The sequence below is a fragment of the Marmota marmota genome, unplaced genomic scaffold (assembly GCF_001458135.2).
Source record: "Marmota marmota marmota unplaced genomic scaffold, marMar, whole genome shotgun sequence".
Taxonomy (NCBI): Eukaryota; Metazoa; Chordata; class Mammalia; order Rodentia; family Sciuridae; genus Marmota; species Marmota marmota.
The window spans coordinates 2,049,475-2,072,591 of NW_025999983.1; the positions used below are offsets into that span (position 1 = coordinate 2,049,475).

The 23,117-nt window shown below is 56.2% G+C and overlaps 1 protein-coding gene across 2 annotated transcripts; it reads right to left on the reverse strand.

Moving 5' to 3' along the window:
- Positions 1 to 4,490: 4,490 nt before the first annotated feature.
- Positions 4,491 to 21,659, reverse strand: Ccr6 (C-C motif chemokine receptor 6). Of its 2 annotated transcripts, none has more exons than XM_048805822.1 (3): positions 21,418 to 21,659; positions 6,946 to 7,062; positions 4,491 to 6,869 (listed from the first exon to the last, which is right to left on the reverse strand). In XM_048805822.1, exons 2-3 carry the CDS (start codon positions 6,952 to 6,954, stop codon positions 5,775 to 5,777), a joined length of 1,104 nt encoding a protein of 367 aa, XP_048661779.1. In that variant the 5' UTR covers positions 6,955 to 7,062; positions 21,418 to 21,659; the 3' UTR covers positions 4,491 to 5,774. The 2 variants fall into 2 exon arrangements, with proteins under 2 accessions (XP_048661779.1, XP_015354173.1); XM_015498687.2 differs by lacking the exon at positions 21,418 to 21,659 and adding an exon at positions 11,296 to 11,475.
- Between the last annotated feature and the right edge of the window lie 1,458 nt (positions 21,660 to 23,117).

Genomic DNA, 23,117 nt, shown 5'->3' on the forward strand with positions numbered 1-23,117 from the left:
GGAGCACCAGCCCCGGCTGGAGGAGACCAGCCAAGAGGGGCTGCAGAGGGAGAAGGCGCGGAGGGGAGAGGTGGAGTTTGTTGTGCTTTTAATTTTAAAACAATTATTAATTATTAAAAAACCAGACCAATGCTTTTCTACATTTGGACACTGGACACTGGGGCCAGGGTGTAACACCTGCACGGAGGAGGGAGAGATGACCAGATGGCACCTGAGCCCAAGCAAGGTGGCCTGGCCGGGGTGGCTTTCTATCGGGGACCCCAGCTGTGACAAGCACAGACACAGGGGTCCAGGTGGGTCTTGGAAGGTGGCAGCGGTGCTCACATGTCCTCAGTGAACTGGCAGCCGGCGTTGGCGGTCACAAATGAGAGGGGAGGGGGCGTTGGCAGTCACCCGTGGGGGGGGAGGGGCGGGGGAGGAGCCAGTGGAAGGGGAGGGCAGAGGCTGGGGTGGGCGAGGCTGGGCACGGAGGGAGGACGCAGGCGCTGGGTGATGGNTCAGTCCCACCGGAGCGGCACCGCAATCCCCTCTGTTCTGGCGATTGGTGTTGTAAGTGGTGACTCTGAAGCCGGGGTTCGTTTTAGACACAGCGTGGAGAGGGCAGAGCTGGGTGGGCAGCTGGGCACGGAGGAGGACGCCAGGCGCTGGGTGATGGCGCCCTGTGCCACGCGGAATGCAAGCGGGTTGGGAGCTGGATCACGCAGGAGCGCCAGGGCACGGCTGGGGTGGGCGTTCAGACTAAGCCAGTTGCACTCCCAGCAGCAGGCTCCCAAGGTGGCCCTGCAGCCCCGCCTTCCGCCAACAGGGAAAGCAAAGACCAGAGCCACAGCCGGGAGCTTCCCTCGGACTCAGGTGTCTTTGGCCAGGGCTTCCAGAAGGTGGGACAAAGTCTGCACATGCACAGGAAAAGGGTCTGGTGGGCAGCTGTCCACCACCAAGATCAGAGGCTCTGGCTGATGGGGGTGACCAATGAGAGAGGGAAGGGGGCTCAGAAAGCTGGAGCAATGCCTGTTCCCACGGGGTGGCCTGGAGTCCCTGACTCCCAGCCACCGTCACCTCTGCCATGCTCTCCAAGGACAAAGGAAGAGAAAAAAGCCAGGCCATGGGGGCCAGTGAACAGTGGCTCTCAGGCAGGTGCCCTTGGCCCAGGCTCCTGATGTGACAGTCCTGGAGAAGAGCTCTCCTAAAGGCAGGCTGGCCCTCGGGCCTCTGGCCTTTGCTGGAAGCCCCTGTGCTCCCCCCACGGCTCCTCCGGACCCGGCAGGAAGGATGGTCACTCGCTCACCCATATGCCACACCTAGCCCCAGGCGTCCCCACAACGCAATCCTCCTGCCTCAGCAGAGGAAAACAGATTCAGATGCACCCGATTCTGGAAGTGAAGATGCTGGTATGAAATTTCCTTACATTTTTACTGAATTTTAGAATTTCATCTTCATTTACTGCTGAGTGGAGATGACATATAAATAGCTTTCTCTTAATTAGTTACAAGACCCCTAAAATTATCCCATAATATATATCATAAAATATATAGGTTCCCTATTCCTAAATCTCACTGTATATCATTTATCCTCATACGTACACATATACATATGGTGTGGCTGAAGCAAATACCTTAGAACCAAATAACAGCAGTAACAGTAAGTATATCTACGTGGCAATTTCCTAGTATATGAGTATTGTCAGTTATTTTAAATTAGTAATCTTTATAAAGAATTTAGACCATTGTTTAGAGAGTGCAGTGTAAGATTCTATTAATTTTATATATCTGCTTTACAAAATAAACGTTTAGATTTCCCCATTGAAATGCACAACAAGATTGTTCTCTGAACCGTGGAGCCCGTGAGCTCAGCAAGTCCAGTGCGGACGGCCGGAGGCCAGCTCCCACCACTAGAGGGCAGCCACGCCCAGGGCCGGGCAGATGTGGCCAGGCGCCTCCAGAGGCTGGGAACCACCCCGGCTGAGACCTCATCCGCCAGCCTGGAAAAGGGGCCAGCTCACTGTAGAGCCTGCATGTCAGGAAGGCACCCGAAATGTCATCTTCCATCCAGGAGTCCAGCCATCCTCAGCCGGTGGCAGGGAACAGGCTTGCTTAATAAAAGTGAGCGCTGGTTGGAGCTGGCGGGGAGCCTGGGAGGAGGCAGCCCACTGAGCCACCACCCTCCAGGGCCCTTCTTCACCTCCAAGGCAGCTTCCCCTCCCTTCGAAGTGAGCAGCAGAGTATTTTCTCAAAGTCTCTCCCTCACACAGGAACCACCCACAGATGAATGGATAAAGAAAATACGGCAGCGTACACAATGGAGGTTACTTAGCCATAGAGAGGAAGGAAGTCCTGCCATCCATTTGCAACAAATGGATAAAGAACATGAGGTTAAGCAAAGTAAGTGAGACACCGAATTAGAAGTTCCCAGCTGGGCTCGGTGGCTGGCGCATGCCTATAATCCCAGCGGCTCCAGAGGCTGAGGCAGGAGGATCGCGAGTTCAAAGCCAGCCTCCAAAACTTGGTGAGGGATTTAGCGACTCAGTGAGACCCTGTTTTTAAATAAAATACAAATTAGGGCTGGGTGTCCTTTAGTGGTTGAGTCCCCTGAGTTCAACCCCAGTACCCCGCCCCCCGCAAAAAGTATCCCATGTTTAAAAAAAAAAAACAAAACAAAATCTGAAAGAAAAGAGGAAGTACTGGGGGAAAGGAAGGGGTAGAAGCCAGGTGGCCATGATCAAGAAGCAATAAGGTGTGTTGGAAATGTCACAGCGAACCCACTAATCTGTGCAGTCAACACCTGCCAACAAACTTTTAAAAGGAAAAGAGAGGCCCTTTCCTTAGCAATCTGCCTTCCTGCCTTGCCCTTCCCCAGAGGACCTCCCACATGAGGACTCTGCCCCTGCTCGGGGCCATAACAACTCTGAATCATTTACATGCAGTAAAAATCAAAAATCACACTCACAAGGAAAAGGGGAGGGTTTCTGAGATCAGCTGACACACTTCCCAGACAGTCTCCCGCCTGGCTCCGATCACATGACTGACCTGAGGCCAGTAGGCTGGGGCAGAATGAGTTCCCCAACTTCCAGGTTTTGCCCTGAAAAAAAGGAACAGGCCACCTGCTTCCCCTTTCCCTCTTTCTGTTGGCTGGAATGGAAATGGGACGGGGGGGGGGGGGGGGTGGAGCAGCCCCTTGGCCGGGCGACAGCTGCGGGAGCAGCAGCACTTGGCTGGTTACCTTGGATCGTCTGGGGGACTACCTGATGCCCAAGGGGTTGGACAGACACAGGCCCTGCCTTTGGAGCTGCCATGGTCGACCTCAGAGAGCACAAGGGAATCTTGGACGAGCAATGCACTCAGGGAGAGGCGCACGCTGGACCCTGACATGGGGATACACGGCAGCAGGCCACGCAGCGCCCAGCAGAGCTACCCGGCAGGCGCGCCCGTCTCCACAGTCCGTGGCCTCTCATTCATCAGCCTGAGCACCGACAGTGAGCACCGAGCTTCTCCAAGAAGCGAGGAAGGTGGAGCCCCTCAGAGTCACTCTTCACGTGGGTCCCGAGGAATCACAGTGTCTCAGGTGTAGACACCCTGAACCCACCTGTCTGTACTGCAGGGTGGTGGGCAGGGGCTGGGCACCCACAGGCACCCCCTCAACTGCTTTCTGCTGCCACAGCGGAGGCCACCTTCCTGCGTCACCAAGAGAAGAGGGGCGTCTCTGCATTGAACATAGAAGTAACCCACTCCCCTACGGGCACCCATGGGAGAACCGGAGGGAGGAGAGGGGGACACGGGAAGGAGAGGCTGGCTAGGGTCAGGGGAGGAGGCTGCCCTGGGAGTCCTGAGGAGGAAGAGCCTCTGAGAAGCGCTGGGTGGCTGTGGTCTCCCAGGACCACAACTGTCCTTTGTCACCTTTCTGTAGGAGCATGCATCCGAGAAACTGAAGTGGGAAAGAATATTTGGAATATCAGGGAGGAAGAAGCCACATAGGAAGGAAGTCTCGAGTGTTTGAAATGAGGCTTAACATGCAACTTGCTCTGTCTGCAGAAGTCATGGTGCGGGCTGGATCCTGGCCCCCTTTCTTACGTTGGTAGCCAAGCCCCAGGATCTCACAGAGGGACTCTGTGTGGAGACAGGGTCTTAAGAACGTGAGCTATGTGGCCTCGGGTGGGTCTCACGCAGGGACCACCTGCCTGGTCAGATGCCAGCACAGCAGGAAAACACCGTCACCTGGCAGCGCCCTTTAGGAGCAGGCATGGGGCTGACCTGCTCAGGGGCGTCGCTCGAGACTCGCCTTCATCCATCTGAAAACAGGAACCACCCGGAAGAGCACATGTCCAGCCACACTGGATAAATGAGACGTCTCTGGGCCCATCGTCCACCACCAGGCTTGTCTTTGCAGACTGTATCAGCACACTGGTCATGACTTTGAAGGACATGGTGGCCCTGAATACCTCACTCTCTGGGCAGAGGATTCCTTGGGCTGAACACAGAAGCTGAAAGAAGTCCTACTTCACTAAAGCAGCTTTATTTTGCAAAGCCAAAAAGACAACTGAAATACAGACTTTGATGAATCTTAAAGCAAGTATTTTACATTATAGAGAGACGCAGTTAAAGCTTATAAGAACCGCATACCATCTCAGACACTGGGTGTGTCAGAAGTAAACATGTCAGGATTTTTGCAGTTCATGTCAGTACTTTTCTCATATGTGTTTGTATTTTTGGAATTCGGTTGATATTTTTCCATTTATGTTTACATAGCAATATAAAAAGTAGTTCTATGAGCTCTCCACACAATGGAAGAGAGTTGTTAAAGTCTGATTCCAAGCTAACCTCAGAATCTGGGTGAAGCTACTTTAAAGAAGTCAGTCTCAGGGGCCAACACACTTCTAACTCTACACTAAGTAAATCAAAGCTCTTCATCATCCAGTCCTTGACCACACGCCTTCTTCAATTCTATTAGGGAAACAGAAGAAAGTTTCTTTCTGCTTAAAAAAAAAAAAAAGTGTGCTATTCATAAAGTAGTTTAGAAATATCTAGCACTTCAAGCTGCCAAAATAAAATCCACTTTTATTACAATTTATCCAATGAATATTTTTTCTGCATGCTGCAAACTAAGGTAAGGCCTGGGGCCCTTACAAGGAAAGTTTATCATAGAGAACAGCATCTAGGGGAGCAAGAGTGAGCTGACGTGCTCCTGCCTGTGACACTGTGACCCAGTGACGGTCACACTGGCACCTACTCAGCCTCCGTCTTTCCCCGTGGCTGTTCCAGTTTATGAACACTTGGGTCTGTCTTTCTTCCACCTTTTGACCCCTGGCATTTCCTGAGTGATTCAGAGGGAAATGAGAATGTTTGCTACTGACAATTAGCAACAGAGAGCATCTGGGTAAGGAAATGTTCAGCGTCCACCTGACACGGGTTGCAGGGGCTCTGCTCGCTTCTTCAAACTCGTGGTCCTCTGTGCCACACAGGAGGGACTGGGATCCACGGCCGCTCCAGGAGAGTCTCTGAAAACCTTCACATTTGCAGACAAGTCACTTCCACATTTCCAAGGCCTGTTTGGTGGAACCCCAGCGCTGTGAGACCCGGAGCCGCCGGCCTTTCTTGTCAAGCACTTGGGGAAAGCTGCTGCAGAGTCCCCCGCCCCAGGCAGAGGGAAGGGCTGGGGGCACATGGACAGGGCCAGAAGCGCAGAGCCCGGCCCTGCCTGATTCGGGTTAGTTCGCTCACCGCCGTGCTTTGGGCCGGGCAGAGGATCTCTGTCTTCGCATCTCTCGGCGAGTTCGCCACTGGTCACATGGTGAAGGAGGACCCGTTGTCGTCCGCGGTCTCACTGGTCTGCCGGGAAGCAAAGGTCTCGGAGTACATCCGGGCGCAGGAGGAGCCTGCAGCCTTCGGCCTCCTCACACACCACATGTCCTTCATGATCTTCAGGAAGTAGTTCCTGAACTTCTGGCCCACAAACGCGTACAGCACCGGGTTGAGGCAGCAGTGCAGGAAGGCCAGCACCTCCGTGACGTTGTTGGCATAGCCCATGACCTTCTGGCCATGGCAAGTCCGGCCCGCCCTGCCCATCTGGGCAGCGGTCACAAGGAGTACCATGTTATGGGGGACCTGGCAAGCCAGGAAGACCAGGACCACGGCGATGATGACGCGGATGGCCCTGTGTCGCTTCGAGTTCTGAGCCTGCACCAAGGTCCTGGCGATGAGCAGGTAGCAGAGCACCATGAACACCAGGGGGATGAAGAAGCCGAACAGCAGCTGGAGCCCCAGCACCAGCAGCTTCCACGTGAGCGGCTCCGAGACCGACTGGTACCTGGGCTCACAGACGTCCCTGCCCTGCATGCTGTATTTCTGATTGAAGGTGAAGGTCGAGCTGGAGATGATGAGTGACACCACCCACACAGCCAAGCAGATGATCTTACTGTGCGCCAGCGTCCTGGAGCGGAGCCGGAAGGACTTGGTTGCCTGGACGATGGCGATGTACCGGTCCAGGCTGATGCAGGCCAGGAGCAGCATCCCGCAGTTAAAGTTGACCGCGTAGATGCCTTTCATCAGTTTGCACACGGCGTTACTGAACATCCAGGTGTCGGTAGCATGAGTGACGGCCCAGAAGGGAAGAGTGAGGACAAAGAGAATGTCTGCGATGGCCATGTTCAGGAGATAGACATCCGTCATGGACTTGGCCTTCTTATAAAAGGCAAAGGTGAGCACCACCAGAGTATTGCCCAGCAGGCCAAAGATGCAGATCAAGGAGTAAGCAACTGGCACGAAGACCCTGGAGAACTGCCGGACCTCCTGCAGGGAGCACAGCAAGGCTCCAGGGTCCTCCAGCGGCTCAGGGTAGTCGTCGGTTGGGTAGTAACTGTCAGTGGAGTTCATCAGCTCCTGCAAGGTGAACAGAGACAGCCATAGCACCAGTTCCAAAATCATGCCCCCTGCCCAAAATAAAACGGACTCTCACCTCTCCCATTGTGGTGGCCTTCTTGATCAAGACAGAAGACACAGGCCTGGTGTAGGAAGGGAAGTGGACGCTCAGCAGAGCCGGCTACCAGCAGGGCAACAGGAGGGCAGAGGTGAACTAGGGAGGCAAAAGGCACGGCAGTTACAGTGGGATTCTGGAGCCAGTGGTCCAAGGGCAGGCCTCCCTCCCCTGGAACCCAGCACAGCACGCTGTTGTACCTAACAGTGCCCACTCGGAGCCGGAGCCGGTCCCCAGGCTCCGCAGGGGGCCTCACAGCAAGTGCTGAATGCCTTCCGGGTGTGTGCAAGCAGCTTCAGGCAATACGTGAGGGAGTGGGGCTAACCACACATGGGTGGCCAGGGGCTGTCATTTTCTGATCCTGATCTTAGGGCATAACCAAGAGTGATATCAGAAAAAAACAGTTTGTGATCTACACAAAAATTTTCATGCAAAATTCAATATAATTACATAGAAGGAGATTCTACTGAGCACAATCTCTAAAACTAAGGATGTGTCTAGAAACTTGTGTTTTATGGTTCCAGACTTCACTATAGCTCAGTGACCATCACCCACGTGGGCCTTCGAGCGCTTCAGGAAGAATCTCTCGAGCTGTGAATGCAAGGGTCGTCCCGGAAGCACCCTGGAAAGACGCGGGCTAGGGAGATGGTGGGCAGGGACCCTCCCCCAGCAGACCTCTCAGCAGACGCCCCGTTTGACAAACACTGTCTGCTGGGCTGACATGTCGTCATCAGACATTCAAGTGCAGGAAGGAAGGGGTGAGGTGGCGTCCGTAGGCAAGGTGGTGGAGGAGGAGGCTCTGGTCTGGTCCCTGGAGAACGGGCAGGCAAGAGCCCAACTCCATCTCCCACACTCTTCTATTTCCTGATGCATCAGCTGCCACCCACCACCCAGTAAGATCCATCACCCAACTGCCACTCATGTTGCCTGCTTCCCTTCCCCGCCTCTTTCTCCTGCGCCTGCCTGTGGTCCCCCATGCTGCACCATGCCTTGCATGCAGTCGCTGGGATACCTAACCCTGGGGGATGGCAGGATGACATGGCCAGCCTGAGTGAGGTTCTGGGCTCAGTTCTAGACCTCAGTTCTCATGTGTGTTTGTGATACCCGGAGTCCTGCCTCAGGCCCGCGGCTGCTGCCCCTCAGTCCTGCTCCCGATGGAGACAGGGAGGCGTGGGGTCACTGCTCCAGGCAGTGGCCTGCGAGTACGGAGCTCTGAGTACAAGGAGCCCACAGGAGAAGCAGGGCATCCAGGCCCCCTGTTGCAAAGGCAGCTGAGGAGGGATTCCTATCGGTGAGATTATCTGATTAAATGGCAGCCAGAGCACCACTGCAGCCTGCAGCCTCCACCCACAATGGAGCACAGAGACCAACGCACCACGCTGCCGCGCAACCAGAAAAACCCACAAAATATCATCCGAGCCCTCAGCTATGAGCCAATAGGCATCACAGGGTTGTGGCCCCTGGCAGGGGGAGAGCTAGTGACATGGGAAATGACGTGAGCCCCACCAGTCCCACAGCAGAGTGAGAAGAGCCCCGAAGAGAATGGCAGCCTTGCTGAGCGGAGAGGAAGGAGCTGCATGCAGAACACTCAGGGTGCGGCTGAGGCATTTCTGCAGGAGGAAGCTACTCCACAGACACTGGACAAAGAGCTGCCAGAAGGGAGTGGGCAGACTTCACCCCCAGGAGGGACAGCTCCCCCCACCACTGGCCTGAGTGGCCACCCTCCTAACTCCGCGGCACCACACCGCACTCTCCAAAGGATGCGCCCCTGGGGTGTGGAGCTAATGTAGTTCTGCCCTGAAGGTGCCCTGGGCAGGACAAAGCTCGTACAGAGCTCCAAAGGACCCCTCCAATCCAAAGAATAGCCACATTCTAGAACAAGCCCAAGATTATGTAGAAAAATGCAATGAAAACCAACCCTCAATAATGAAAATTCACATATCAGGCGACCAAACAGAAATTTCCAAACACATAAAGAAAAAGGAAAACATGGCCCGTAATCTACGTGAGGAAACAGAAGAATGGCAGAGATGATAGAATCAGCAGAAAAAAAAAATCTGAGCAGCCTAGGTGCAGTGTGCAAAGGAAAGTCCCTCAAAAAAGTACTAGCTGATGGACTAGTCCACTTAGAAAAGGAAGGCCACCCAAGAAAAGACCTTCGGCTGGACAGCAGCAGCGAGGGCCTCGCAGGTGTGTCAGCTGAGGGTCAGTCACAGTTGGCTCTGACCTGGGAGCAGAGCAGGTGGGACCCAGGGGTAAGTCTCCTTGAGAGAGAGGTGACTGAGATGGCCAGTGGGAGGGCTGAGGGCCAGCTTCCACTGCCTGCCTCCACCCCACCCAGGAAAATGAGAGCCAGGGAAGACGCCAGGAATACTTATCAGAATATGCTAAAATTTCAGCTTGAAAACAACCGTCAGTACATGGGTTTAATTACAGGAACTAATAAAGTATTCTCTAAACACTGGGAAACATTTTGTTACGAGTTAACAGCTCTTTAAATCCAATCAGAGGGTTTTAAGGTTGGACTTCCTTTCATAAGTAGTGATGGCCCTCAGCCAAGGAGGAAAATGAAAGAAGTACTGCGCATGGGAGTGTGTACATGTGTATGTGTGCATGTTTATGACTGTGTGTGCAGGTGTACATGTGTGTATGTATGACCTCAGGCATGGAGATTTATGAGTATGTGTACAGATGTGTATGTATATGAATATTCATGTATGTGAATACATGTGTGCATGCATGTGTGTATGTGTATACATGCACTGTGTATGCATGGGTGTCTATGTATGCAAATAGGCTACATAAATGTGTGTATGCATGTGTGTTCATGTTTGTATATGTGTTTGCAGGTATGCGTGCATGATATATGCACAGCTGTTTTAATGTGTATGCAGGTGGATATGTATGTATGTGCAAACATGTGCATGCATGCATGGGTAGTTGTGTGTTCATGCATGTGTGTGCTTGTGTATGTGTAGGTGCATGTGCACGGGTGTTTGTGTGTACAAGTGAATGTGTGCATGTGTGCATGCATGTATAGGTGCATGTATATATGGATGCACATGTGTGTACTGTAAATTAGGGTCTAGCCCTATGTGAGTATTCAGATCACCACTTAACATCTATTACCTCTTTAACCTCATAAAAACTCCAAGATGAACTGTACCCATGTTGCAGATGGGAAGCCTTCAATTCCTCTGAGACTGCCACAGTGGTGCTTTGCACCCCTGCCTCTTATCCCCGTCTGATTCACTGTATCCACCAGCTCTTAGTGAAGTGATAGAAGTAAAAATAATGTACTTACTTTAAAACTCCTTACTGATGTCAGAATTTTTTAACTACATGTTCCATAAATAAATGTTCTGGATTCACTTGGGTCACTTGTGAGCTCCTTGTTACACTTTTATAAACATCAGTGGGGCCGAAAGTCTGGGCCAGCTTCCTTCTGCTTTTGAATGGGGGTGGTTAAGAAAAAGCCAGAAGGTTTTTTCCAGTGATTTGTTTACCATTCAAGAATAGTTTTAACTTCAACTTTACGTTTTGCACTTTCTTCCTGGTGCTGGTCCCCACAATTTCTATTTCCTGTCCTCCTTGGGCTTTGGAGGTGGCCCTGAAGCCTTCACTGTCTTTATGCACTCTTCCCTGGTCGGAGGTGTTGACCCCATCACCACCATGATTGTGGCATCTGAGCTCTGCCTGCATCACACTCCTGGAGACTCCAGTCCACCAGGTCCCTGGAAAAACTACCCTGTGGGCTCCTGCCAACCCAGCCTCGATTGCCAAGGCTCCCACCCACTGTCTGGCATGGCCTGAGTCCCTTACTGCTCCCAAGACATCTTAGCTGAATGTTAGTGTCTCAACATCTTTTCTGTGTGCTTGGTTTAGAAAGTCATAGCATTTCTAGGAGTGAGGTTGTATCTGAATGTTGGAGCCCCTGCTTAGTGTGTGCAAGGCCCTGGGTGTAGCCCCCAGCACTGCAAACCAAGAAAAAGAAAAGAAAAAATGGCATATCTATGCAGATGAAGCCCTGTAGAGACCTCCCGCATGAAGAAGCAGGGCCCAAATCATCGCCCAAGCTCCAGTATGAGGCAGTCACAGTAGAATCAGCCACTGTGCCCTTGGAAGAAGAGCAGGCTTCTGTAAAACACGCTCCTCTCTGAACACCATGGGACAGTGCCTTCAGGAAAGTGAAGTGTCTCCTTAGGTGTAAGCACGGCTGTCACACCACACCCAGGAGGGAAATCACTGCTCTCTAATGGGCCTGTTGTGGCTAGAGAGTCCAAGAAGCTGGGAAGGTTTTGAAGGATAGTAGGGGGATCTGGGCGTGCTCACCTCAGAAAGCGCTGAGATCCAGAGTGGGTGGCTGGCTGCACTCCCCTCAGGGACGGTCCAGGCCCAGCGGCCCCCGTGTGAGGACCATCCTGCCAACAGATGCAGTTTCCAATGCTCATTAAGAAAAGCACGGTGAGATACTAGAATCTCCGAGAGAAAACAGCTGAATTACCACTTCCTATTTAACAGCAACGCCTCTCTGCCCAGATGCGAATGGTTTAACCATGTACATCCCGAGGGTTTCAAGAGAATCACAGAACAGTCACATGACTTCTTAGAATCTAAGACAAACCATCAGTGCAGTGGGAGAGAGGGGGAGGCTGACTCTGCCTATGGAAGAAGAGAGTCACTTGTGGTGGTGAGCTTGCACTTGGTCTCCTGGGGACGAGGACACCTTGGCAGCTGCCTAGGAGGATGTGGGAATGTGTGGAGTGGCCGGGAGGCAGTGGGCTGGCTCTGGAGCCTAGATGTGTCCTGCTCCACCCCAAGAGCCATCAACCACAGAAAGAATGCTGGTGTCTTCCAGGCCACAGTTTCCCTTCTGTGGATCGAAGGCCAGTGTGGCCCCTACCTCAGGTGTGGGGGACAGGAGGTCAGAGCAGGTGAAGCCTGGGGCGGAGCTGGAGGAGAGCCACGCACACTGGCTGACTGCAGCCTGGTTGGGGTGAACACAGGAGTCCCTAAAGCCCGCGAGGTAGGCGGAGGTTGTCAGGTACCATCTTTAGAAATATCAGGGAAGCAGCGGATGGTGACCCACCCAGGAACTTGTTCTTAGTGGCAAACAGTTAAGAACATGGAGAAGGGACAGCAGAGTGGCGCGTGGCTCACCCTGGGTGGCTGCAGCCCGTCTCGGGGAGTGCTGGAGCTCCGCAGCCGACACCGGGAGGCGGAGCTGAGGGCTCACCCTCGCTGCTCCAGCCAGCACAGCCTCCGCCACCACCAGGCTCCTGCCCTGCACCCTGGCCCGTCCACAGCTTCTCTTGGGGATCGCCCCACGGCAGGGGTTCCCCTGTCCAGCCGGCTCTGGTCTTTCCCTGGCTTCTTGCCAAAGACCACTGTCCCCTCCGCCCGCTGTTTGCCTGACACAGGAAAAGCCCTGCTGTGTTTGAGGGGGTTGTGTGCCGTGGCCCAGGGTCCTTCTGCAGTTGCCCTGTCCATCCACTTGAGAAAAGTCCCTCCTTACCAAGTCGTGCTTCATTCTCTCTCTTCTGCGGGAGGACACTCACCTGCCCAGACCCTGGCGCTGGGTGAGAGGGAGGCCTGGAACCTCCCCTCGGGACTCAGCCCTCCCCCCTCCTCCTGTGGCCCCTGAGGCCTCAGCTTCTCGCTGGGGGTGAAGCCGCGGAAAAGGCGGTCACCCAGAGGCCTGCGCACCTCGCAGCGGAAGCAGCAGGCCGCGTGGGTGTTCAGGGACGTGGGCTGCCCCAGGCCGTCTTTCCTACCCCCGCCTCCTGCCTTCCCCTGGAATGGCCTTGGTCAGCATGCAGGTGGGAAAGCAAGGCCCGGGAGTCGCCTGCCTGAGGATGGAAAGGGATCAAAGCAGGGACATGACTGAGGACCAAGACAGGACATTAGGCAGAAAGCAGCTGAGGGAAGCAGGGGGGTGCCACCCGGAGGGGCTGCTGGCAGGGGGGCCCTGCTCCCTTCCCTGAAAGGAGGCTGCTGCCGCAGCTGGGCCACCAAGAGACGGGACGATGGGAAGGCCCCTCACCTCCTCCCACTGTGGTGGGGGGGAGCCCAGAGGACCTGGACTCTGCTGACCCTGCCTCCCAGCGCCACCTTCCTGGCCTCTGTGGGGCTCTGTGCCCGCCCCCAGAAAGCAAGCAGGTCCTTGTTTCCCCCGGGACCTGCCCACGTGGAAGGTCCTCCCGGATCCCGCTTAGCCCTCCTCACCTGTGAGGGGCTGAGCATGTGCACAGGCTCTGCGACGACATTGAAAGCAAGACACGCAGTCCGCGGTTAGACACTGCACACAGACAGCCCTCAGTCTGAAAACCTGGCTGTCACCTGAGCTGCCCACTCAGACAAAGGACGGGATGGCTGGGGGATTAATGACGGCCCTGGGGAACAGCTCTAAGAGGCGTGTCGAGGCACTCTGGGGCCATGCCCGGGCCTGGGCACGGCTGAGCAGGTCACCTCCTGGGCTGCACCCGGGCAGCCCCATCCCGGGAAGGCCCTGGAAAGCTGGGTGAACGCAGTCCTGGGCCATGCAGAGAAGGTGAACGGTTCCCCTGGGGTAAGGAGAAGCTGGTCCTCAGGAGGCTGTTGGAGGTGGGAATAAATAGATTGAGAATCTCCAGCAGCAAGTGTGTGAGAAACAGCTCTTCTGCCAGTGGGCGTGCTCACTGTGTGTATCCTGAAGGGATGCCGAGGGCTTAGTGGATTTTCAACTTTGTGACAATTTCAAGAGATGGCTGATACCTGAGGAGTGTGTGACTGTCAGAGTGGACACCCAACCATCCAGGGCCTGGCCCCTCACTGCCTGATGGCCCTGACCCACCACCTGCCACCCGCTGTTCACAGTATCTCTGAGCCAGATTGCAATCCTGGCAGCCTCCCGGCCCGTTGAACTGCATCAAAGGGGCCATCTGCCCTCCGCAGGGACAGGCACGGCAGGCAACCTGGCTGAGGGTCCTTGCCAAGTTCCCAGCCACAGCCTGTGTGCGGATGCCAGTGAGGTGAGGCACCCACAGCCCGGAGGAGCCTCAGAACCTCCCAGCCACCCTCTGGGATGCAGGAGGGACCCCAACTGAGAGCCCTGTCAACCCCCAACCAGCGAATCCTGCCACTGAGACCACATGGACTGCTGTTGGCAGCCTCCGGGCTGAGGGGGTCGGCCAACCCCAGCCCTCACCAGGCACTCAGCGCTTCTGAAGCAATGAAAATGAGCCGAGAGGAAATCAAGGCAAAGCCAGACTGCTTTCTTTGTGCAAAACAGGTGCACACCCTCCCCAGGGGAGCCGGGGCAGCAAAGGTGGGGAGTCAGTGGGAAGCAGCAGCTGGGTGGGACCTGCCTCTTTCCTCCAGGTGGACATCAGGGAAGACGGTTGGATAAGTCATGCCAGCGGATTCCCAGGAAGGAAGAAACCTGTTTCATAGAGGAGTCACAGCTGGCTGACTCTCAGATTTGGAACCCAGGGCCATTGAAAGCTACAGATCCTGTGTTCCCCGCACGGGGGCGGGTCTGGGGATGCTGACACCCTTCCTTGTCCTGCGCCCTTGGCTGAGGACTGTCCTCCAGGGCGGCCAGGCGAATGCCGCCCAGTGCGCCTATTGCAAATGGGGTTGACACCTGGTCACTGAGAACAGCACATACGTCACATGCTTAAAATATGTCACCTGCTTCTGGCCTCGCAGTCACTTACCCAGTAGGGAAGTCGAGGCCTGAACCCTCAGGGACACACACACTGACACACAGACACACACATTACACAGAGACACACACACGACACACAGAGAGACATACCGACACACACACAGAGACACACACATGACACACACACACACTGACACACATCCACAGACACACACACATGACACAGTAACACCGACACAGACACACACACATTACACACAGACACACATTACACACAGACACACATTACACACAGACACACACATTATACACACATACAAACACACACACACAGACGCACACGTGTGTGAGTGCGTGCTTGCATGAGCAGTGAGGCCATGTGCCATGGACCTTCTAGGTTGTGTCCTCACCCATGAGGTGCGGCTCTGAGGCAGCCTGGTGACAAGGGAAGGGCTGGAGCTGAGCTAGGAAGGTGACACAGTCCTGCCAGGGGAGGGGTCAGGAGGCAGACGGGGACCAGGAGCACGGGCAAGGCGGGTGGCAGGGAGGAACCAAGGCCAGCCGAGGGCAGTGGGAGGGCGGGCCGAGGAGCAGTGACTCTGCCACAGGCCCCTGGAGGTGGGCTCCTGCGGAGGCCGGGCAGTGTGGCGGGAAGCCCTGGTGGCCTGGCCTGGCCCTGCTGTGCCACTCACTCTGCTTCACTAGTCCTCATGGAGGGCCTGACAGCGCTGGGGTCCTCACTGTGTCCTGGTGCACAGCGGGAAGCCGAGCAGCATCCTCTCACCTGGTCATTGGAAGGGCCCAGGCCCCAAACCATGCTCTCTGGTCCCAAAGTCCAGCCATCCCTGCAATAAACTGGAAGAGGAAGTTTGGGAGGTAGTTCCAAAAGCCAGTCGGGAACAGGAGCGGGGAGAGTCCAAATGAAGCAGGATCCCCCAACCGGACAGAGGTGGGGGAGCCGGGCTGGAAACTTAAGTTTCTGACTTATATCTCATCCCTTTCAACTTAGAAAAGAGCTGTATTGACATAGAAGTGACATGTAGCACGAGCTGCCCACTTGATACCTTATTAGTGGGTCTCAGCAGGCGCATACTGTTACGGAGGAGAAGTCACGGAGACTCACGGAAAGTGGGGCCCCAACACAAGCGCTCCTGCCTCGACTTTCTGCTGTAATGGGAAGGAAATGGGCTTCGCTCAAGGACCCTGAGAAGGGAGGAGATGGAGGGCGTGTACCCAAGGCTCTGAGGTTCCCTCGACACCTCTCCAGGGCCACACCAGCCACGCCATTGCCCAGTTCACCCCTGGATGTCTGTCTCACCAGACAGAAAAGGGTAGGGGAGGAAAGACCCACGTGAGGCCCGAGGAGCGAGGAGCAGCTGCCTCACACGGCGTCCGGGCACACCACAGCCCCGGGGACTACTATTATGGGTCCTAAAGAGGCAGGGGACCTGCCGAGGAGCAGACGGCCGACCAAAGTTAGGGATGGGGACAGATGAGAACTGGCTGTGAGGACAGGTCCCTCAAAACCGATGCAGGGGCAAAAGGGAAGGGAAGGGAGGAAGTGGTTAAAGGGAAACCTGCAGAGGATTTGAGGATGGCAAAGTGACCTGCAGCAGGTTTCCCTGAGGACAGCCTCTCAGGGTGGGCATCCTGGGAAAGCTGATCTGTGGTGGCAAGAGGACCCTGCTGAGAACCCACACTGAGAAGGTACGCAAAGCCTTACAGAGGCACAGAGAGGTGGAGGACAGAGACAGAGATCATGGAGGAGGGAGACACAGAGAGGCGGAGGACAGAGGCACAGAGAGGTGGAGGATGGAGCCACAGAGAGGTGGAGGACAGAGGCACAGAGAGGTGGAGGACAGAGAGGTGGAGGACAGAGACAGAGATCATGGAGGAGGGAGACATAGAGATCATGGAGAAGAGAGCCACAGAGAGGTGGAGGACAGAGGCACAGAGAGTAGAGGACGGAGGCACAGAGAGGGGGAGGACGGAGGCACAGAGAGGTGGAGCACAGAGGCACAGAGACATGGAGGATAGAGACAGAGATCATGGAGGAGGGAGACACAGAGAGGTGGAGGACAGAGAGGTGGAGGACGGAGCCACAGAGAGGTGCAGGACGTAAGCACAGAGACTGTGAATAACAGAGAGATCACGGAGGAGGAGACACAGAGACCCCAGAGGATGGAGACTGCACTCTAACAACTACGCTCTCAGGAACCTGGAGCCCTGGTTTGGGATCCCGGCCCCTGATGGACAGCCCCCAACACTGAGAGGACATCAGAGCTCACCTGCGGCCAGCGCGTCAGGGCTGATGTTTCTCAGGCCTCCCGATTGCCATGGACTTCCTGGGGTGCAGAGACTCCAGGGGTAAAACCAGGGCGGTCCTAGCAATGGGCAGAGTGGTCCCTCTGGCCTCACAGAGGGGACGGAGTTGAGGATGGGGTGGGCAGCCCTGGCACTCTGCAGGGGAGGTCCCACTGGGGCAGAGGGAGAGGCTGTGGCACTGGGAACAAGACGGAGCAGAGAGCGAGGAAGACAGCTGCTGGAGTGGGAGAGCGTCCCCCGCAGGGCAGAGGACAGCCTGGCGCTCAGCTGTCCCTACTGGAAAACTTCGACAGGGGACACGTGGGCTGGGGCTGGATGGTGCAGGGAACCTGGCCCCCCAGCCGGGGAGGACGCACCTCCTCTCCTGACCTTCCTGACAGCCATGGGGAGGGCCAGGAGCCTGGCAGATTCTCTTACCTCGTGTGCCTGAGAGGGTCAGTCGGTCTGGGAAAGACAGAACTGGCGGAGAGAAAGTGCGGGCTACTGTGGAGGGGTTTCTGCAGAGGGCTTCGGGGGGTGAGCAGGAAGGAGCTGCCGACTCGGCCGCCCGCTGCAGCATCTGACCCTCCTCTTTGTTTCTGTGTGTTGCTGGGGATCGAGCCCAGGGCCCTGTGCATGCTGGGCAAGCGCTTGACCACTGCCAGGGGCGGGGCTGGGAACGAGGTCGACACGTCCACGGTGGGTCCCGCTGGTCCCAGCTCCCATCTTACCATGAGCCTGATTGAACCAGGGCTTAGGTTCTCTGTCTGACTCAAAGAGCAGGTCAGGGAGCTTCTGAAACTCGAGTTGGCCACGTGAAAACAGTAGCCCCTTTGAAAAATTTTCTTTTAGGTCCTCAATTTAAACTTCTAACTCTGACCACAACATCCCACACAGAGCCTGATTCTCACCAACTGTACAAATAAGCGCAGACACTGACGAGCCTGCCCGGAGTTCCGCCTGGAGCCAGGTGCTGGAAAGGCAGGGGGCGTTTCAGGGGTCGGACAGGAAGGTGCACCTTTACTTCCATGTCCCTGGGCTGGCCACGCGACCGACCCTGAGGCCTGCGGGTCCAAAGTGTGGTTTCCAGAAAAGGACAGGACCACTGACACCCTGGCTGCAGGTGGCCTGGCCTGGGGCTCCCCACCACTGACACCCTGGCTGGGGGTGGCCTGTGTCTCCTAGGAGCTGCCCCTGGCCTGGGGCTCCCCACCACCGACACCCTGGCTGGGGTGGCCTGCGTCTCCTGGGAGCTGCCCCTGGCCTGGGGCTCAGAACCACAACTTCAGGGTCTGTTCCAAGAACAGGGAACATGCTCTTCTGCTTCAAGCCAGAGACCGGAAAGGGCAGGAGAGATGCTGAACTGCTGGGCGGGGCCTCTGCTCAGAGGGGCAGCTGTGGGAGGGGAGCGGTGGACGAAGGAGCTCTGGGCACTCTAGAGCTACCCCCAGAGGCCCTGGTTTCCTTCGGGTTTACTTTAAAAAGTCACATCGCCTGGCTGCCAGGGCCCCGCTGACTGTCCAGAGCAGGGCTGGTTCACGCAGCGGGGGTGACAAAAGCCTCTTCATCTGCTCTGCCAAATCGAGACAGAGACAGCGAGGGGCGCACACGGCCGCGCATTCTCTGACTGCCCGGTGGGCTCAGAGCAGAGACTGAGGCAGATATGGGCAGGGCTGCGGAGATCGTTTCAGCCTCTCTTACAGATTCAGAAGACTAGAACCAACCAAAAGAGCAAAGGAAGCGACGTATGGCCCGTTCACTTAGTCATACACGCAGACAGAGATGTTGAGATTTACCAAATGTCAGCCTCCTGTCGGAAAGAAGCCGAGGGCCACCGTCCTTGGGTTGGGCCGTGCACAGGCGGGGCTGGTGTGGGACAAACCCACAGGCGAGACGCACCCGAAGCCCCTCTGAGAGGCCTGTGGGCTTGTGCCTGGCTCAGCCACCCACGGTCAGGGCCTTCCACTCCGCCCTGCCTGCTGGGAAAGGCCACTCTGAGTGACAGAGATGCTGCAGAAAGGAAAAGGGTGATGTGGGCCAGGTGACAACAGAGCCACAGCAGGCCTCACCCTACTCACAGCACTGCTGACGTGGCTCAGGATGGAAAGTGGCCTGGCTCACCCCGTGCTGGTGGGGATTGGAGCCGCACCACAGCAACCCACCTGACGGTGCCCCTGTGGACTGGGGTCCCTCTGCCCACAGGAAGGATGGAGGGACGAGCCTCTCACTCACCTCTGCCGGGGGTCAAGGCCTGGGTGGGGGCCGAGGCCACAGTGCTCTCCCACCCCTCCAGGCTGGACCACCCTGGGCAGGATCCAGAACACCTCCGCCAAGTACCCTGGTCACTCACGAAGCTGCACCTCCCCAGGCCACAGAGTTTCAGTGTTGGGGGGCAGCAAAGCAGTGAGAGAGCAGGGGATGAGGCCCCCATGACAGGGAGCCCCATCAGAGAAGGGCTAGGAGGAAATGCAGCCGCCGCCCCAGAGGCCGCCCACACAGAGACCCAGATTCCCCGGCCGAGGGCTGGGGGTGGCCGCGCAGCCGCTGGGCTGCTGGCTGCTAGAGTTCGCCGAGCGCCCAGCCACATTCAGGACTGCCAGGCTGGCCCCTGCCCTGGTCCAGGCTGGCCTTGTGTCCCCACCCTCTCAGCCCTGCTCACTGACCCAGACTTCTCCCCTCGCTTGTCGTGTCAGCCTCTCCTTCCACCTGCTCTCTTCCTGTGATCCCCTGTCTCTTTCCCACCGCCCTACTCGACTTCCTGCCCCCAAGCAGAACGTGGAGAAGCAGTAAGTGCGCTGCAGACACTCAGTCCGCCCCGCATGAAATCCCCTTCAGACTCGGGAACCCACGGCGCCGTGCGCTGAGCCCCAGGGAGGCACTGCCCACCTGAGGGAACCAGCAAGGCCTGATGGACCTCCTGCACCCGGGGAAGCCTGTCCAGTGGACCGCCCAGGAATCGGCTGCCCAGAGCGTTCTGAACATTTTAAAATGTGAGCCCCACTGGGTAAAAATCGTGCTGAAACTCGGGCATGGCTCCTGGTCATGGGCTGCCACAACCACAGGGTCCAGCCCTGCCTTGCCCTCCTCGGGGCCTGCAGGGACACAGGCCCTTCTCATCTGCAGCCAAGCACCAGAGTTCACGTGGGAGCCTTCAGCTCCGGGCACTGTCTGCTTCTGCGCTTGGCAGCCCCGGTGTGTGTGCTGGGCGTCCTGCGGTGGCGGGGCTTTCCACCTCAGCCCTCGATGGCAGGGCCCCCACGCTGCAGCTCCCACAGCACCTGACACAGCAGAAGACATTCCCACTCCCAACTCTGCTCTGAAAGCTCCCGCTGGGAAACCAGACGGCACCACTTATCAGAACTGCGCCTAAAATAAGAGGCGGTGTCTCTGGCGGCCACTGAGGGTCTCCCCTGGGAGAGACACACACGGCTGGGCGGGGGCTGGGTGTCTGTTTTAGCTGCGGTCTTTCTCAGCTCATTTCCTCTTTCTTGGCGGGTCCCAGAGGAGGATATTAGGAGGTAGCAGATCTCCAGGTAAGAAAGGGCTCGAGACACGCCGTGGTGGAAGATAGGTGCGAGGTGGCAGCCAATGCCCCGATGGTCACGTCCGTGGAGACAGGGTGTTCAAAGGCACACGCTCAGTAGCCCCAGTGGGGAAACTGATAACCATCTGTTTGCCACTTTCACTTGGGAGATGAAGTTATTAGAAGAACTGCTTCCGATGGATTACAGCACCGTGATTTCTCCTGAACAGACCCAGAGTGGTCCAGGGACCCAGTTCTCAGAGACCTGTCCCCACAGTCCCGGCTCCCGGCTGGCCGATCTTTCCCTACTTGCTCCCCATGTGGCAGGACACAGTGACTCTTCCCTCCCAGGGAAAGAGGAGGCCCAGACCCTCAGGGCTGCCCGCTCTTCCCGCCTCCCTCGCCTGGTCAGGCCTCCTCTGTGTCTCAGTTCCTTAGGTCCACCCAGCGCCTTGTCGTGCTGCCCGGCCGAGCCCCTGGCATTCAGACGGGGCTGTGCATCTGCATTCCTTCTGTTAGTCACGGTTCGTACAGACGGTGGCTCCCTGGAGGGACTGTGGCTTACCAGGCTCCTGGCAGAATCCCTACCTTGCCAAGTGCTGGCCACCTCAGGTCAGGTCACCGGGTGTTAAAGATGGCAATTGGTGCCAGCGGGGCATGGAATGACCCAGACTCCGGCATCCGTGCTGCTGCGTGTGGAGGGTGTGACCTGGTCTCCTAGCTCTGTGACTTGGCACCAAATGAGGCCGGGAGTGGGAGGGGGGAGTCTCTGGAAAAGTGCCTCAGGCACAACAGACTCTGCCAAAGTGAGCATCTCTCCTCTCTCCCTCTCTCTCCTTCACGTCCAGAGCAACCAAAATAAGTGCTCATTAAGGTCGGAATTGATAATATGCCCCTTTTCAATACTCTTTTACCTTCAAAGCACAGAATTTATGGAGATGAGAGAGCTACCTGAATTCCAAGACAAAACAAAACTTACCAGTCAAGAAGGAGATTTTTGATCCACCAGCCAGCAGCCAGTTCTCCTCTGTAATTTCAGACTTCTTAAACCTTGAGAGTCCTCTCACTGCTGTGGTGACCTGGCCCTTGGCAAGAGCAGGGCTGGGCGGGGGCTGCTGAAGTCCCTTGGTGTGTGCGGCTCAGGGCGCAGCGGCCTTCAGGAGCTGCCGCGGGCGGCTCTTCCCCTGGGGCTGGTGTGGTGAGCGCCGGGCCAGGCCTCACCCCCCACTCCATGCACACAAGGTCGACAAGGTGCAGGCAGGAAGGCGAGCTTATGTAACTAGGTCACTCGACGATTTCAGTTTTAGATGCAAAATTTTTTTTGTTTCAGAATTATTAGTCTGTGGAATATTTCTTGATTCTTCTTGGAAATTGCCAATTAAGTAAAATGATTGAAACATTCTCTGAAAACCTCTACATCATATCTCATGAGATGTACAATCAACTACCTACATTCCTATTCCTCAGAGAAACCCCCCAAACAGCCTAAGTCTTCATCAAGGCATGTGGAGGGGGACAGGCCAGACGCTGGCTCTCACTTCTTGCCTGTGATCCTAACCAGTGCTGCCAAGGCTAGTTCATGTCCATGTCATACAACACAGAAAGCTCTTTCCACACTCATTATAATTTCATTCATTCTTGGCAATTTTGGCAAAATAGACATCACCCTCATTTTGCATCTGGAAAGAAACTAGCACATAAAGATGCTGATGATTTTCTCCACGGAATAGAAACAAGGAGTAGTGGACCCAGAAAATAGACCTAGGTCTCTAAGTCCTCTCTACCTGTACCCCTTTTTTTTATTTCTTCAGCAAACGATTATTGAGCGCCTACTCCATGCCGCACACTGTTCCAGGCACAACAGATACGTGGGATTTACGTGCTAGTCATGGGGACAGACAATAAGCCAACTACATAAAAAGGCACATGGTATGGTGGATGGTGTCAGTGCCACAGAGAAGTGTCCAGCAGGAAGTGAGTAGGGCTCATTGAAGCTGGCACAATTGGGTTCAGAGGAACGGGAAAGCGTCTCTGAGCATGCTGCATTTAGAGCTCGGAGAGGGGCGGGGGGTGACCCAGGGGCTCATCTGGGGCAGGACGCTCCAGGACAGAGGAGCAGTGAAGACAGTGTCCCCACACAGCACACCCAGGGGAAAGGGAGGAGCTCAGCGAGGCCAGAGGCAGGCAGGCGCGGCCAGTGGAAGCCAAAGCCCCGGGGGCCAGTGAGATGGCTTCGCCTCTCCTGGGGGAGGCACAGCTGTGGGGAGGTGCTGAGTGACCTTCCCTGACGCACATCTGGGGTGATCTGCGGGCAGTGTTGACAGTGGGCCAAAGGGAACCGTGGGGAGGGGCCCGGCCACCAGCCAGGTGCGGCGATGGGTATGTTCAGAGATAAGGTCATCAGGCCTCGCTGGACCCGGACTTTGAGGAAAAGCAAGCACACAGAGGACTGCAGGCTCGGCCTGAGCCACCAAGGTGCGCACCGCAGACACAGAGTCCTCAGGGAGGGAGCACCGCACTCGGGGAGTGAGAGGCGCTGGATGTCCCAGGCGGAGGTCCAGGCACGGCTGCTGATCTGAACGTGGAGTTCAGAGCAGAGTCCAAGCCAGCGGTGTCACCAGGTTGCACATGGAGGGTCACCAGGGAGTGGCGTAGGTGGACAAGGGGCAAGCAGCCCCT